Genomic DNA, 15,844 nt, shown 5'->3' on the forward strand with positions numbered 1-15,844 from the left:
CACACATTAGAAGTCGAATAAGGCATCGTATTGTCATATCCAATTACTCACTAAATCACTAAAAGCTAATTGTGCTATACCATAACATCGTTATTCTCATGATTAATCGCAACAAAAGTAATACAGATAATTCTTTTAAATAACTTCACTTTGCAACAGTCATAATATAATCATTGTCACAATCTATACAATATTAACATACTGCAAAAGCAACTTGTTTTGCATAGATTATTGTAAATAGGTGTCAACTGTGTATAAAAGATTTGTTTTGTGATCCAATTTTTTACACTTAGGCTTTTCAATCGCTATTCTGTAACATTCCAGACTGTTATTCTGTAACATTCCAGACTTTTACTATTCACTTAAACTCCTGAACTCCTCAACCTTTTTACTTCACCCATTTCAATATAGTATGGATGGAAAGTAAGTATACTACACCCCTTGGCTTGAAATAAGTACAGCAATGAATTGTTGATCTAGTTTATTAAAAGAACATATTTACAAAAAAAACAAGGCTATGGTACAAGATCTAAAAGGGAAACCAAAGAGTACCCTAATAATAGTACAGTGGCAATACAGATTATAAAATGATGACTAACTGAAAGCTTTAAAAATGCAATTGTTTTAATGCTACAAACAGGCTTGAGGCTGAAGTCTTATTTTTGCTTACAGTCTAAGGAAACATTTCAACTGGTGATATGAACTTAGGCTAAGTTGCAGTTTCTAAATGTAACCAAATAACATGTTCACATGATCAGTTGTATTCCTGCTCTACATGAAAAACAAAAAGGCATATGTGGGAAAAGAACGACATAACCTCTGAGAAAATAATCCAACATGTCTGTATGGCAAAACAGATCAATGATTAAGGTGAGGGGAAAAAGAATGATAAAAATTATCAAATTTTCCAACCACAAATGGATACGGACAAACATGAATAGCAGCAGGCTTTCTGGCAAGTTCCCCTCCAAAGTGCTCGGTTTAACGGTAATTGACACATAGGGCCCAACCTTCATTGCTCAACATAAGGCATTTTACAGGCAGTAAGGTGCACAAGTCTTAGGTCTGAAACTTTCACAAATCACTGCTCTAATAAGCAATGACCAACATGCAGACCTCTGTGAAAGTTGGAGAAGAGAGGAAAACAAAACAATAAGGAAGTTTTCTACCTTAAGAAATATCTACACGTGAAACACATGCAAAAACGGAATTTTGCAAAAAGAAACTTGACCATGCAATATAAAGCAGTCCATGGTCAGTACAAACTGCAAGAGAAGTTTGAACTGAGATTTTCAGTTGCTATGAAAGTGTGATTTTCTTCCATTAAAAATCACCACGCTTTTATCAGAACAGTGTAGAGCACAAACAGTCATGAGAAAATGCATACTGTCCCACCAGGAAGAAAAAGAAAACCATCCATGTGAAATCTCTGATACAGCACAAATGTTCCTGCACCTGGAAACTCTTCTTTCTCAAATGATTTTGAATTTGAAGTTCAGTTAGTAAATTGTGAGGCTTAGAGAGCGGTTCATCTTTTTCCCGATAAGCCGAGAGCTTCTGGAGCTGGACTGGATTGTGGAACGTGTCAGGACTCTGTCTGTAGACAGAACTCTTTCTTCTGCTGCAGCTTTAGCAAGCTGGGCTTTTTTTAGCTCCCTGAAGCAAAAAAGAACAAGACATTAAATGTACATGCTATCTGCTATTTAAAAGGACTGAATAGAAATTAAGAACTTCATTTTACATTTACTTGTATAAAGTATTCGTTCTAGGCACTAAAAAGCTTTTAAAGTAGAAACTCAGTTTAAGCGAAAGTTGTGGGCAGCTGTTATTCAGGCTTTGAAAGTGCATCTCTGTTATAGCTTTAAAGTTCTGATAAAACTAAACAACATATAATGCTCTTTGCAGAAAATCACTTACTTTTGGAGCAGGGCATTCTTGAATTTCTCTGCATTAAGTTCCACACGCAACTGATCAGCATTCATCCTTGAGGCTGTCAGTAGAACAGGGTGCTTAATGAGGTCAGAGGTTGATGGCCGTTGTGTAGGGTCAGGATGAATCATGAGCTGTTAAACAATAGTAAAAAAATTATTTGTATTTACTGATGCAAACAAAAAGAAATATGTATTATATACACACAATTATATATAGTTTTTTTTTTTTTTTTTTACCTTTAATAGACTTAAAAATTCTTGCGAGAGCACTTGTGGGATGTGGGGTAGGATTCCCTGTCGGATGTTGTGCCATTGTTCCCCATTTGTTGGCAGAGGCTCGGCTCCAGATGCACTGACGACAGTCAGAGCCAAAGCAAAGATATCTGCCTTAGTCAGGTTACTATAATCCTGAAAAGAACAAGCACATACTCAGTACATTAAGCAGGCTAAATACCACACAATCCAACAGCTCAGTTATCTACAAATACAGAAATATTTGAATAATAATAGTAGCATTACAATTTCCTTCACTTATTAATTAATTAAGGACAATTAATTCATTAGAACAAATAGGATCCAGCATGAGAAAACCCCTGTGCACAAAGTGAGGCCCATAAAGACTTGTGGCCTTACTTGCAACCTGACATTAAATGTCTCCATTAATGCTCTTAAATTAAATTGTGCTATAAAAGAAAACTCATGTTTTACCTCCTGAAGAACTTCGTTAGCCAGGTATCGACTATCACCCTCCTCAACCTGTGGATTGGTCACCCTGGTCACATGGCCTAGGTCACCTAATCAAAAAATGGCTGTCAGTTGATTTGCGATAAAACAAAGTTGCGCTGCACGTAAACAGAACAGTTAACGTGTGCATACCTATTTTGTATACCACATTAGTGCTGGGCCCATCTTCCTCATCTTCAAACTCCTCAACACTCACTGCAGACTTCCTTGAAATAAATATGTTACCTGAAAGAAAAAAAAAGATCCAATTTTAAATACAATGCCACATTAATTGTCTATTCAATGAAAATAAAAAGAAAGTAGCCTACAGACGTCTAAAACATGGCACTCTGCAAATTCAATAAACAGCAAAGGGGAAAACTATTCAACTGCAAACATATTCTATGAGAACAACTCACTTGGCTTAATGTCCATGTGCACAAGCGCTGTCGAGTGGATGTACTTGAGTCCGCGAGAGACCTGCAGCAACAAGTCCTTCAGTTCCAGCTCAGACAGAAAGTGCATGCATCTGTAGTTCTCAGCAATAGCATCAGACAAGGTGCCACCATTGCAGTATTCATTCTGGATCAGCATGTGGTCATCTTCAGCCCAGGCAGAATAATATCTCACCACATGAGGGTGTTGTCCGAGAACTGCATGTGCATAGACCTCACGAAGTGCATTTTGCCTGTGGTTCGTTGAACAAATAAAACAAGGCACAGTAAGCTTCCAAGTATAATAAAAGGTACTGTATAAATCTTTTTCCATATTCGTTTTTAACTATACAACTTCACAAAGCAACTTGTATTAAAAAGCACAATATAACTAAAACAGATACTGCCATGAATATAGCAACAACAACTTTTGTTTATTTGAATATAAAGTTTGAAATACGCAGTCAATATGAGTAATTATTACTTACTCATCCACAGATCCTGCCAAAGGTTTCTTGGAACGCTTAATTGCATAGATGCAGCCATCTAATCTTTTTACACATTTGTACACAGAGCCAAACTGCCCAGAACCAATCTTTTCAAGTTCATGGAACTCTGATGCATATCTGGACATCATGTTACTCTCCATCATTGTAATTCTCTGTTTGAAAAAAAAGGGGCATCTTATTAGGATAATAATGAACACATTACCACAAACAAACATTTAGAATTATGTCTGTTCAGGTGTGATTTAAATAATTTGAGCATTTGAGCTAATGAGAAAAATGCAAAAAATGTGCAAAAAAGAAAAAAAAGTCTACCTTTGAAGGTGGAATAATATCCTCCTCAATCTCAGCATCACTGGCCTCCATGTCCTCTCCACAGGAGCTGGAACACAATGTAAAAAATGCGGATAATTATTACACATCACACACCAGGGGGCAGTAGAGAGTAACCTGTAGGGGAAGCACGTGGCGTAGGAATGTACGAGAGGATTTGGTGTCTGTAACCTGGGCAGTAAACGGATTTAACGAACCTCATTACAAACTGTACATAAAAAAAAAAAACATCAGACCTTCAGACGGCACGTCAATTCAGGAGATTAAACCCTACAGTATATCTAATATAGACACATTAAACAAAACAGGCACAACAAAAAGTAGTCAGAACTGAATAAAAGTGCTTACTCATTCCAGTGAGAGCGCTTTCTATTGTTTCTTTGTTGAGCTGATGACTGGACGACCACCGAGTCCGGGGTGAAGGGGTTAATGTTGACCAGAGGTGTTTGGTTTCGCCTTCCGTCGAGACTCGCCTTTCCTTTGGAATCCACATTCTTGAAGAGAGCGACTCTCCTGCTCGTAGAGCCCGAAGTCCTGGCTCTGGACAGCAGACTCTGCAACACAAGGCAAAGGTGAAAAACGTGACCAAAACTAAAATATTAATAAATGCATTTCCTTGAAGAGACACACGGATATGTAGATGTCTGGTATTAAGGGCAAGCAAATCATGGATCCTGAACCCTGACACACTATAATCACAGAGATGATTCATGGTGTGTGAACAGCATTACGTCATGTGTACTGTAGGTAATAACTGGGTCACTGAGTTCTTAAGTCTAACACCTGCAGGGGAGGAAATGTAGCATGGCTTGTTGAGACTGGATGAAAAATAAAAACCCCGTGTTGAATTCACAAAATTATTGCACGTCTGTCATGTAGTACTCTCTTATGTAAAAAAAGTTTATACTCTCATTATACTCTAATAACAATCAAATCTAAGACAAACCTTCGGGGTATGTGGAGTGTCGAACAGCCGCAGTTTCCTGAAGGTTTTATGGGGTGGCGTATCAGGGCAGTCGGGAACGGGTGAGCTCGAACCCTCCGCGTCGTCCTGGACGCACGTCCGCTCCGGCGAGCTGTCGTAGGCGCGCGGACTCTTCCTCGGCGATGGCGAGCCTTTCACACAGAAACTCACTTTCAGATGGGACGGAGAGCCGAAGCCTTCCTCGTCCCAAGACTCGGCGTCATCGTCGTCTCGGGTCCGGCTCAGCGGGCTGCTGTTCAACTCGTCGGGTCGCTTGTCCGTGCTGCTTCGCCGCAGGGACAGCGGAGAATCCAGCTCGGTGAAGCCGGACTCGGCCCCGGTGCTGTTGTTGGCCTCCTCGATACTGTCCTCTTCGCCGTCGCTGTTCGAGAACTGCAGCTTCTGGCGAATGGGTCGGTTTGGGGAAAAGTCTGCGTGCCGTCGGCAGCTGAAACTCATCTCGGCCAGCAGAGAACTCTCTTTTTCGGAGAGTTGCACAAAACCGACAACAGACGCACACGTTTATATGGTGTACTCGAACGCTATTATCAGTGAATAAACTTACGGTAACAGTAAGAAGAAAATACGTAAACTACGCATTTCCAGCAAACACGATCCACTCAAACTTACGGGAGACTCAGTGAGCTCCCGGCGGAGATCTAACGACTTCTCTCAAACCAGTGATCCACTTCGAGAAATACAACTCCCTCTAAACTTGTCACTTGAGTAAAATGCGTCTCTTCCGCAGTCAAATTGCGACAATACAATCAAGTCTCAATCCCAAAATCCACACAACCGAGTTACACCAGCTCTTACCGACTGAACTCACTCGCTAACTCGGAGCACAGCGGCCAAGTTTGAAAAAAAAAAATGGCTTCTTCTTCTTCTCCGAGTCTCCCAAACTCCAGACGAGTCAGTACGCTAAAAGCGAAATGTAATGTCCGCGAAATACAACGGTACGTTATAAGATCAAAGTAAATAAAGCGGGGGTAAAAAACGATCAATACGCAAATACTTAAAATTATACCGAATATATTCGATTTTGTTTACGAAACTAGTTTGAATGGCGAACGCTACTCCTCCCACCTACAACAAACGTGCTCACAGTGTTCCCGCGACCGTTGGTCAAATGACTCACTGTCGACCAATCAGAGTGCGGCTCGAAGTTTGAATGATGGGCGGCTCCAGAGCGTCGACGTCATCGCCTGTGGGGTTTTGCAACCTGGTCGGAGAGGGGCGCTCGTGTCGACTGGCGCGAAAGCCGCGCTTTGATCTCTCTCTAATCTCGTTTCTACAGAACGATCTTTCTTTCATTGTTATGGAAATTTAAGTTAGGATTAGGTAAATTTGTGCTTTTTACTTTTATAACATTTTACGTAGGGAAACCTAACTCATCCTGTCCACACAGAACATCCTTATAATTACTTAATATAGTAATACAGCTAATCAATATGATCCTGGTGTTGAAACGTCACTATAAAGTCAGGCCTTTCACTCAGATGTTAGGACACGTTTATAAATGATGTTTATTAGGGTCTAGCGCCTCCCCAGATTAGCCACGTGGGTTTTGTCGTGAGTGTCTCCACTATTAAAAGGAACAACACTACCAACTTGTTACACGTTTATTAAAATGTGTCAAATAAAACATTAAAATAAAATTGATTCTATAATCTTTTAAAGCAAACACGTGGCTACAAAGCTTTCCAGAATCTGGATGTGTAGAAAAAGTGTATACAGAGTATATATAGAGTATTTCTATACGGTTAAAAAGAAGTGACATGAGGTAGAGAATGAGCACAACACGCCAAAACACTGAATGCATATTTGTTTTCCTAGTGTATTATTAAAACTTTTTTTTTTCCTGGAATGTTGTTTTTTCATTTTTTTGAACACTCATGAAATCTAATTGCTGGTGCCAGCAGGATACTTAAAGAGAGGGCAAGTAACATGTGCTGGTCCTAAACCAGTAGTATCTGGTACAAAAATCACACACATTTTATATATATATATATATATATATATATATATATATATATATATATACAGTACAGACCAAAAGTTTGGACACACCTTCTCATTCAAAGAGTTTTCTCTATTTATTTTCATGACTATGAAAATTGTAGAGTCACACTGAAGGCATCAAGGGCTATTTGACCTAGAAGGAGAGTGATGGGGTGCTGCGCCAGATAATCTGGCCTCCACAGTCACCGGACCTGAACCCAATCGAGATGGTTTAGGGGTGAGCTGGACCGCAGAGTGAAGGCAAAAGGGCCAACAAGTGCCAAGCATCTCCTTCAAGACTGTTGGAAAACCATTTCAGGTGACTACCTCTTGAAGCTCATCAAGAGAATGCCAAGAGTGTGCAAAGCAGTAATCAAAGCAAAAGGTGGCTACTTTGAAGAACCTAGAATATGACATTTTTTCAGTTGTTTCACACTTTTTTGTTATTTATATAATTCCATATATAATTCCACGTGTTAATTCATAGTTTTGATGCCTTCAGTGTGAATCTACAATTTTCATAGTCATGAAATTGAATGAGAAGGTGTGTCCAAACTTTTGGTCTGTACTGTGTGTATATATATATATATATATATATATTAGTCTATTTCCAAACCATTAACAACAGTGAATGCTTTAAACATTCCAGAGTAGTTATTGAACTTAATACACTTTTAACATCAATACACAGTGTCCCCACTGGGCTAAAAACGTAATCTCTCACCAAACAGTAACATGTTCCTCTTAATATATAGGAATAGTTGCCTTTTGCTCATTGTTCCACATTAACTGTATGTACTGGTCAGCAATGCAGTCATGATGAGCTTGTTATTGTACGGTCCTAGTTATTCTTGAGATTAAGTGTAAATTTGTTGTTGTATGTACCAACTTTTTCCAGGGGAAATTTTTTGTTTCACTGTGTTGTTTATATGGTTAGGAGGACAAGAACCCATGTGACTTGAGAAAAAGCACCACAACCAGGAAACTGCATACCTGCATGATAGGCAGTGTGTATAAAATGGCAGGTATAAAGAGAATGTTGTTCAATTTTCATTTATTAAGATCCTAAAAAGTCAAGTATTCAATAGAAGAATCAAATACATATTTACAGCAAAAACTCCAGTTTCAAAACATTATGTACATAAATCCACACAAAAATATATTCAATTCAGTCCTCTTCAAACAGAGCAATCATGATGCTAGCAAATTTTTTTGGATACTTGACTTTCTCAGTTGTTCACTGCAAGCACATGCATGCGCACGAACATCCGGCACACACATGGTGCCTTAATTGAAGGTCATGCTTTAATCATCTAGGCCTGGGGTTTCTCCTTGTTGAATGCGTGATGCGATTCTGATGGCCTCCTCCAGTGAAGGCTGGTCGCTAAGCTGCAAACAAAAGCAACACAAAAATTAAAACGAACACTTTCTAGTACGAAACAAAATCATTTTATTTAATAATTTTTTTTGTTGTGCGATTGCAATTTATATGGAAACAATTATCTGCCTCAATCACAAGATCTGTATTTTTTAAATACACATGAACAGGCTGTAATTTTTAAATTCACCTCAATTAGCAGTCTCAATCAGTATCTAACAATCCAGAAGCAAGAAATGTTTCATGCAAATTCATGACCTTTATCTATATGGGTAGAATGGGAAAACAAGACATGTTTGACAATGTATGCTGTTGCTGCTTTTAAACTAAATGTTTTGCAGTTTGAACATTTTTAACCTATAAGTCACTTTTTGAATCAATGCCTACTTCATTCACTAGTAGGGCTCTCTAATGAGAAGGAATTGACAGACCAATCCGAGATGAATGGTTTGATGAGTTTACATTAAATGGGTATGTTAAACCCCAATCAGCAGAAAGAAGTAACAGTTTAGTCAGGGAAAGCCTAAACCATTTGTGTAGTTTAAATATTAATGTAAAATAATAAACTGGTAGGAAATAATTAGTTAGAACACTACTCAGGTTCTCAAACTAAATGTTTCAGTTAAACCAAATCTGCACTCCACACCCTTGTACCATAAACACCACAAGCTTCATCACATAAACAAAGGATTTGTGTAATTGAACAGCTCCACCCCAAATAGGATTTAAGGATAATCCTTACATTGCTTGCTTAAAAGCTCTGTAAACAAATTGAACTGTGTGTATATATACCTGTACAGCAATGTGTGTGCCATTAGAGGTAGCCAACAGAGTAACTGGATGTGGGCTGGTGGATACCACTGGCCGCTGCTGCTCCTGCACCAGATCTCCATCCTCAGTCTGGAACACAGACAGATCTGGTGTCACAATTGCTACCTACAAAACAAATAAAAACAAAGACATGTCAGCAAACACACAGGATTAACAGGGCACAGTACACGTTAGCTGAGCACTTAGATTAGTTGAATGAATGCAAATACTGATTAAGAGAAATACGTTTTGAAAAGAAAGAAAGTAGAAGAAGGAAACGTGAGCCAATACCTGTCCCTCTGTGCCATCTGCAGAAACCATAGTGACAGAATGACCTTCTCCATGAGAAAGCATTGCCTCATGGGCAGGGATGGTTATAGTCGTTCCTTCTTGTGTTACCATCGTTATTGTGCCACTCATCGCTTGAACGTCTGCCTGAGAAAAAACCTGGATGGACAGTGAAAATATTAATTATTTATCATTTCTATGCAAAACATTACCAGGTTAAGGGTAACAAAAAGAAAATCCATAAAAAAAACTTAATTAAGATAGAGAGATAGAGAGATAAAGAGAGCGAGAGAGGGGGTAGTGTTTGTGTGTGTTAACTGATTGTCGTAATGACTGATTGCTAGCTGTTAACTTAATTCCCCATTTAACTTGTGATAAAATCATTCATCACACAAGGTCTTTTCAAGCTGCACAAATTAATCAAATTCTAATTGACACATTCCTTGTTGTCAGGCTTTCAATTTAACAAACATTTAACACAAATAATTAGACCAATATCTGTATAAAAGCAAAACTAATCAGAGCATGATCATAATGTACATATGACTTTGATATTTAACTCTACTGACCTGCTGTGTGCCGTCTTGAGATATGAGTGCTACGTGCTGCTGACTCATGATCTCTGTTCCTGCTGAAACCTGCTCTGATCCGCCATCATCCTCCACTACAGTAGGGGTAAATGTTAGTGCAGGGTCATCAATGGCCTCTAAAAAAAAAAAAATATTAACACAGAGTCAAGTCTCGAGAAAGAAACCTAAACTAAACTAAACCTAACACCTATTCATTTTTAGCTAACAATCTATAAAGCTGCACACTTTATTTATTTTATATATTTATCTGATAGAATAGCTTAGAATGGAAATCTGATAAATATCTTATGGAAAGACATTCTCAAAAACATCTAAGAATTTATAACAATTAGGATTAAATATTTGGGCAAAAATACAAACATTTTCCTTCAGTTTCCAGCAGCAGCTTGTTTTTTAAATGGCTGATTAACACAGTGAAATCAACCTTCAATGCAAGACACATTTATTCACAACATCCTTTCTGTACTTAGATATATATATAAAATTAATTTCATTACTACACATTTGTTTTACTGATGCGCCAAGTCTCAAATCAAGCACCAAAATCTGCAAAAATCCATCCGGCAGTCTTTATGCTCTATGTCTGGTTTCACTAATAATAAACATACATTTGTATAAAGAATCCATATTTGTCAATGCACATGTTTATTAGCGTATTAAAAACCCAAGTATTATTAATTTAATATATTTTTATTACAGATGAAACTGCGCGATCAGGTTGCGATTAATCATGTTTTGCACTGACCTGTTGGTGGCTCAAAGTAGGCCTCCTGCTCCTCCTCAATGGGCTCGGTATCATTATGTGCTGTGCGTTTGTGCATAGCTAATGTGGAGATCTGCTTGTAGGTCTTCCCGCAGTGGTTGCAGTTGTAGGGCTTGCACGGAGTATGGACTACATGATGCTTGTAAAGACTTGAGTACTCAGTGAAGCGCTTGTCACAGCCAGGTACTGTGCACACATATGGCTTCTCACCTACAGATCAAAACAAAAAATAACTTCTTGTTAAATATGGTTTTTCAAATTTGTTGCTGTTTTATTGGCATCCAAATTTTCATTACAAGAAAGTGGTTTATAATAAAAAAAATAAATACATTCAAAATAAAAAAGGAGATACCTGTGTGGATTCTCATGTGGTTTTTGTAGTTGGTAGCACTAGCAAAGGCTCTTCCACAGTTGGGTTCAGAGCAGTAGTACGGCCTCTCGCCAGTGTGTGTTCGAATGTGAACCTTTCTGATATTTGAGGTGGTGAAAGATCTTCCACAACCTTCAAATGGGCACTTGAAGGGCTTCTCCCCTGCACATACAATCTTAATCTTAAACCAACACTAGTTTTTTACAAACAACATTTAGGATAAATGCTATTTGTTGTCATAGGCAGTAAACTGTCTAAAGAAAACGCACCGGTGTGTGTTCTTGTGTGTTTTTGTAGGTCTCCAGATGTCTTGAAAGACTTAAGGCAGTTGAGCTCCTGACAGCGATATGGTTTTTCACCAGTGTGTGTTCGAACATGACTTTTTAAGCCATATCCTGTTAGTTAAAATAAAACCAGTATTAATAATTATACACAAAAATAATAAACACATTATGGTGTGTTTGGATCTGATACAGTACCAGTCGCAAACTTTTTTCCACAACCCAGATGGTCACATGTGTATGGTTTATCCCCAGTATGTGATCGCTCATGTACCTTTCGGGGGGAAAAAAAGACTAAATTTGTGACAGTATTTATCAGATTTTGAGTAAATACAAATAAAGAGCTGTTATGGCTTTAATTGAGCTGCACTCTAAGCAGTCAACACTTTACCTTCAAATGATGCGCTGTTGTGTAGAGTTTTCCACAGCCCTCATGTTCACATCGAAAAGCTTTTTCCCCAATATGCTGCACTCTTGGAGACCTGCTTTCTTGACCCTGGAGTACAATCTGAACACATAAGACACAGCAGTTTTACAAATACACTTCATATGGAATGCACAAGGTCCAATGCAAACTAAATCATGGCTGATCAAAAATAAAACAGACTGCACCTGCATATGTACACTGCCATCAGTGTCGCCTCTACTGAGCAGCCCTGTGCCACATTCTGTTCCCTCCATCTGAAAGAGCAAGTCAGATATATTAGAATTGCTTCATATTTTTTTAGCAGGAACATCAATACAATACAGACATTCTTATTGCGATGAGAGGTTTTAATTATAACCTTGGCAGAATACTGTTCCAGCACACTAATGGTGTCAGGGTCAATGGTTCCCTCTGCTTGCAGGTCTGCCACTGTGCCATCAGCCTGAATAGCCAATATGGTGCTCGACTGGGGCATGTGCTGGATGTAGGCAGTTGTACCATCCTCCAACTGGACAGCCTGTAATCCACCCTGATCATATGTGTCTGAAAATAATCAGATGCTTTTTATTAATATTAATTAATTTATCATATTAAAGATGTAGTATTTAGTACATTTGATTTAGCAGATTTAAACAATTGGGTGTGTAAATCAATTCCAGTGAGAACTTCATTTCCCCAAAGTGTATATTTGCACAACACAAACAGAATACCAGAAGAGAGCTGAAAAGCACTGTGAATAAATTAATTCTGTACATTCTGTATAAAATATTAACTTCTGGGATAGATGTACCTTTGGGTGCGTGAATGTAGGCTGTTGTTCCATCCTCTAGTTGCACAGTTTGGCCATCCTCTAGTCTTAGACCTTCTGCACCTTAAAGTTATGTAAAAGTAAAAAGATGTCTTAAATTACTAAACAGGATGGGTTTTCACTTTTGAGTCTGGCTTCACTTAAGGTTTCTTCCTTATAACACCTAAGGGAGTTTTTCCTTGCCACAGTCGCCCCAAGCTGCTCATCAGACAAAAATACACATCATTCACCTTAATTCTTAAATTCTGTAAAGCAGCTTTGAGACAACGTCCATTGTGAAAGGCGCTTTTGAAATAAACCTGACTTGACATGTAAGGTTTGCATTTTACATTATAAATGATTAATCAATGGCGCACAAATAAGTCATTAGCACAAGATAATTTTTAACTTGCGTAAGGTACCTGCTTTCGGCATTGGTAAGTGCTGCACATACGCCGCAGATCCATCCTCCAACTGGATCACCTGTCCTTCCATTATCTTATCTTAAAAATAAGATAACACGAAAGTAAAACTTAAGATCTATTTAAAAAAATAACAACATAACGCTTGTTTCTAAGAATATATCCCTAAAACTACAACAAGCATTTTTGAATTCATTTAAATAACTGAAATGCCTGCAAATATGATACATTTATTGTTAATTTCCCATTTCTATACCTTTAGGGCTGTGCTGTATGTATGCAGTGGAGCCATCTACCAGTGTCACTGCCTGCAAGCTCACTGTATCCATTGCCTCAATGTGGTCAGTGTCTGCAAAGAAAAAGTTCAAAAGTTACAGACCTGTGCCGAAACAAAGAAGGGTAACACAAATAAAATTAAGCCTACTTAAATTAAATAGTTATCCCACCTCCAACCGTCACAGCCTCAGCGAGGCAAAGAGTGACCTGCTGTGGATCACCATCTACGCTTTGGAACTCCATGTTCTGGGTGTCCCGATTCACCTGGGCCAAGAGCATGGTCTATCTGTAAAAAGCATCCAGTCAACCCTTTTACATTTGGGACAGTGAAACAGGCTGGTAATGTCTGATAAACAAGCCGTCTGTGGTGTAAAGGTGTGCCGATGTCCATTTGAAATTTAGTTATGAGCAACAAGGTTGTGAGGGCAATGTGGTGTACACTGGAAGTACAATTAAGTGACTTCTGTTCATATTAAATGTGCAAAGTATATTTGATTGGAAAAAACAAAGGCACTGTGATTAGCATTGCCATTTAGTCCACAGTTCTGCCCTGGGTTACTTTATGTATTGAGTTTCCAATAAAGATGTTATCCTACTGTTGAAATACATGCATGTAAACAGTTGTCTATGCTAACAAGCCATAGGCGTGACTGTGTTTGTGAATGTCTGTACATCCAATAAAGTGATGGTTTTTCAGCATAATCTGGGGGGATATTTGCCCATCTTGAGCCTTGCCAGTGTTCGGTTCAGGATTCCATATTTAGGTAAAGCAATTAATTAATAGGAATTAGCAAAGACCAAATAAATAGCAAATATATCAATGAGAAAGATTTCTATCGTGGAAATCAACATCCTACAAAATTACATTTTTTTTTTTTACTCAGTTTCTGAACTGATACATTCAGTAACAGGTCTATGAGGTGGAAATGACAGCTTTCCTGGAATTAGGAAACTGTCCCTCTTTTAACCCAAATCTGACATTTTGTCAAGGTTAAGGACCAGTTATCTAGTCAGGTAATACAACTACATAACTATCGCAAGAAACCAATACCTGCACTTATATCGAAACGACTAATATCGAACTTACACCTGCACTTATATCGATACATGCACGCGTATATTTTCTTAGAGGGACCACTAAACCAAGTCAAATGTCATGACAAGACTATTTGAGTTTCTGAAAGTTAGATATGTATGATTATTATAGACCAGACGAAAATTTAACTATTCATTAGAACTCCGTATCCTTATATAAATCCCGAGACTGCATTAACGCCAAGTACGCGCCTTTCCTAGCTAGCTAACCACTTTAGCCTCATGTGAAACATCATCCGGTTAAACGTTTTTAGCTACAAAACACAGCAACTACAATGCTGTGAAATTAAATCGTTTGTTAAGATGCGTTTTTTAACAGCGGAAAACATGTCGAAATTAAAAGGTTAATAAAACAGACCGCAGTCCCTGTCTGGCTAATTAGTGACCAGCTAGCTAGCTATGCTAGTTTGACATGTTAGCAAATAAGCTAAAAGGTCCAGGTTTTAGACATTTACGAGAAATTTACGTTTTATTCGGTGTTATATCGATGTGTTCTCCTGTATAAGACATATTAACGCTGTTTTTAAATGTATGCTATATTTCTAAATTATATATAAATAAAAATGCTGTAAGCAAGCGCTAGCTCCGCTCAGTTGAAGAACCACAACAGGAAGGTTAACATCGTTGCAACGGATAAGAACACTGCGTTCAACCGCCTCTAATAAATAAAACATCGTTTCCTGATGCGTTTGAATTGTTTCTTTATTGAAAACAAGCTTTTCCCGGATGCTCCACGACATTTCCATCGGCGCCTTCTCCCTCTCCTCGGCGTCTGAGGAAATAAGGCACACTGGGTAAAAAAAAAAAACACATTTATATACTAACCTCCAAAAATTTTCCAACAATCCCTCCGTGCGACCGCCATGCATCAGGGCAGGAAACGCTCTGCAGAGAACACAACCCCGGAACATGAATAACCATACGATGCTCGTCGATAAGGCGGGATGTAGTCCTACATTCGATCATTCGTTTGGCTCTCGGAGACTTCGAGCCGTTATCCTCGCATTCCGATTGGCTAGAAATATGTTAACGCTTCGATTCTAAAGATTATTCAGAGTCAGGGGCACCATGAGAACGCCGTGTTGGGCTCTCTGTCGCGTTGTGAGCGATTTATATAGACGAGCGTCATCTAGGCACGCAAGGAGAACATGCTTTACTTTCCGACGAGTCCAGGAGACTGTTAACCCGCGCTTTCACCTTTGCAAGAGTGACATTTTTTGGTAGTTCTTGGTGAAAACCAGAAAGTTGTTCATGTTCTAAACGCGTGTTGGCGGCCATTTTGGATCGAATGTCGGTCATAAAGCAGTGAGGTTGTATGGGCAATGCAGTGCACACGGGGAATTCCGTGTACAGGGTGTTCACTTGCATTAAATGTGTGTAGAGATTGTAGCCGACTACTTAATGAACCAAATACTTTATATTTATAGTATAAATATGAATAAAATATAAATATTTAACTGTGGTA

General features: G+C 38.5%; 2 protein-coding genes across 5 annotated transcripts; both read right to left on the bottom strand.

The window, feature by feature from the left end:
- Positions 1 to 466: 466 nt before the first annotated feature.
- wee1 (WEE1 G2 checkpoint kinase) lies at positions 467 to 6,043 on the bottom strand. 2 transcript variants are annotated; one of them, XM_046865158.1, is made up of 11 exons: positions 5,522 to 6,043; positions 4,874 to 5,370; positions 4,276 to 4,481; positions 3,910 to 3,976; positions 3,577 to 3,749; positions 3,074 to 3,342; positions 2,808 to 2,900; positions 2,640 to 2,725; positions 2,169 to 2,339; positions 1,918 to 2,063; positions 467 to 1,656 (listed from the first exon to the last, which is right to left on the bottom strand). In XM_046865158.1, exons 2-11 carry the CDS (start codon positions 5,348 to 5,350, stop codon positions 1,500 to 1,502), a joined length of 1,845 nt encoding a protein of 614 aa, XP_046721114.1. In that variant the 5' UTR covers positions 5,351 to 5,370; positions 5,522 to 6,043; the 3' UTR covers positions 467 to 1,499. The 2 variants fall into 2 exon arrangements, with proteins under 2 accessions (XP_046721114.1, XP_046721113.1); XM_046865157.1 differs by having other exon boundaries at positions 4,874 to 6,039.
- Positions 6,044 to 7,929: 1,886 nt separating this feature from the next.
- znf143b (zinc finger protein 143b) lies at positions 7,930 to 15,734 on the bottom strand. 3 transcript variants are annotated; one of them, XM_046864986.1, is made up of 16 exons: positions 15,205 to 15,725; positions 13,455 to 13,570; positions 13,265 to 13,357; positions 13,009 to 13,089; positions 12,590 to 12,670; positions 12,158 to 12,342; positions 11,985 to 12,053; positions 11,764 to 11,880; positions 11,571 to 11,646; positions 11,361 to 11,486; positions 11,074 to 11,253; positions 10,704 to 10,931; positions 9,938 to 10,074; positions 9,372 to 9,527; positions 9,063 to 9,206; positions 7,930 to 8,281 (listed from the first exon to the last, which is right to left on the bottom strand). In XM_046864986.1, exons 2-16 carry the CDS (start codon positions 13,561 to 13,563, stop codon positions 8,198 to 8,200), a joined length of 1,866 nt encoding a protein of 621 aa, XP_046720942.1. In that variant the 5' UTR covers positions 13,564 to 13,570; positions 15,205 to 15,725; the 3' UTR covers positions 7,930 to 8,197. The 3 variants fall into 3 exon arrangements, 2 of the variants coding, with proteins under 2 accessions (XP_046720942.1, XP_046720943.1); XM_046864987.1 differs by lacking the exon at positions 15,205 to 15,725 and adding an exon at positions 14,846 to 15,157; XR_006927708.1 differs by lacking the exon at positions 7,930 to 8,281 and having other exon boundaries at positions 9,065 to 9,206; positions 9,372 to 9,526; positions 9,936 to 10,074; positions 15,205 to 15,734.
- Between the last annotated feature and the right edge of the window lie 110 nt (positions 15,735 to 15,844).

The sequence above is a fragment of the Silurus meridionalis genome, chromosome 13 (genome assembly GCF_014805685.1).
Source record: "Silurus meridionalis isolate SWU-2019-XX chromosome 13, ASM1480568v1, whole genome shotgun sequence".
NCBI lineage: Eukaryota > Metazoa > Chordata > Actinopteri > Siluriformes > Siluridae > Silurus > Silurus meridionalis.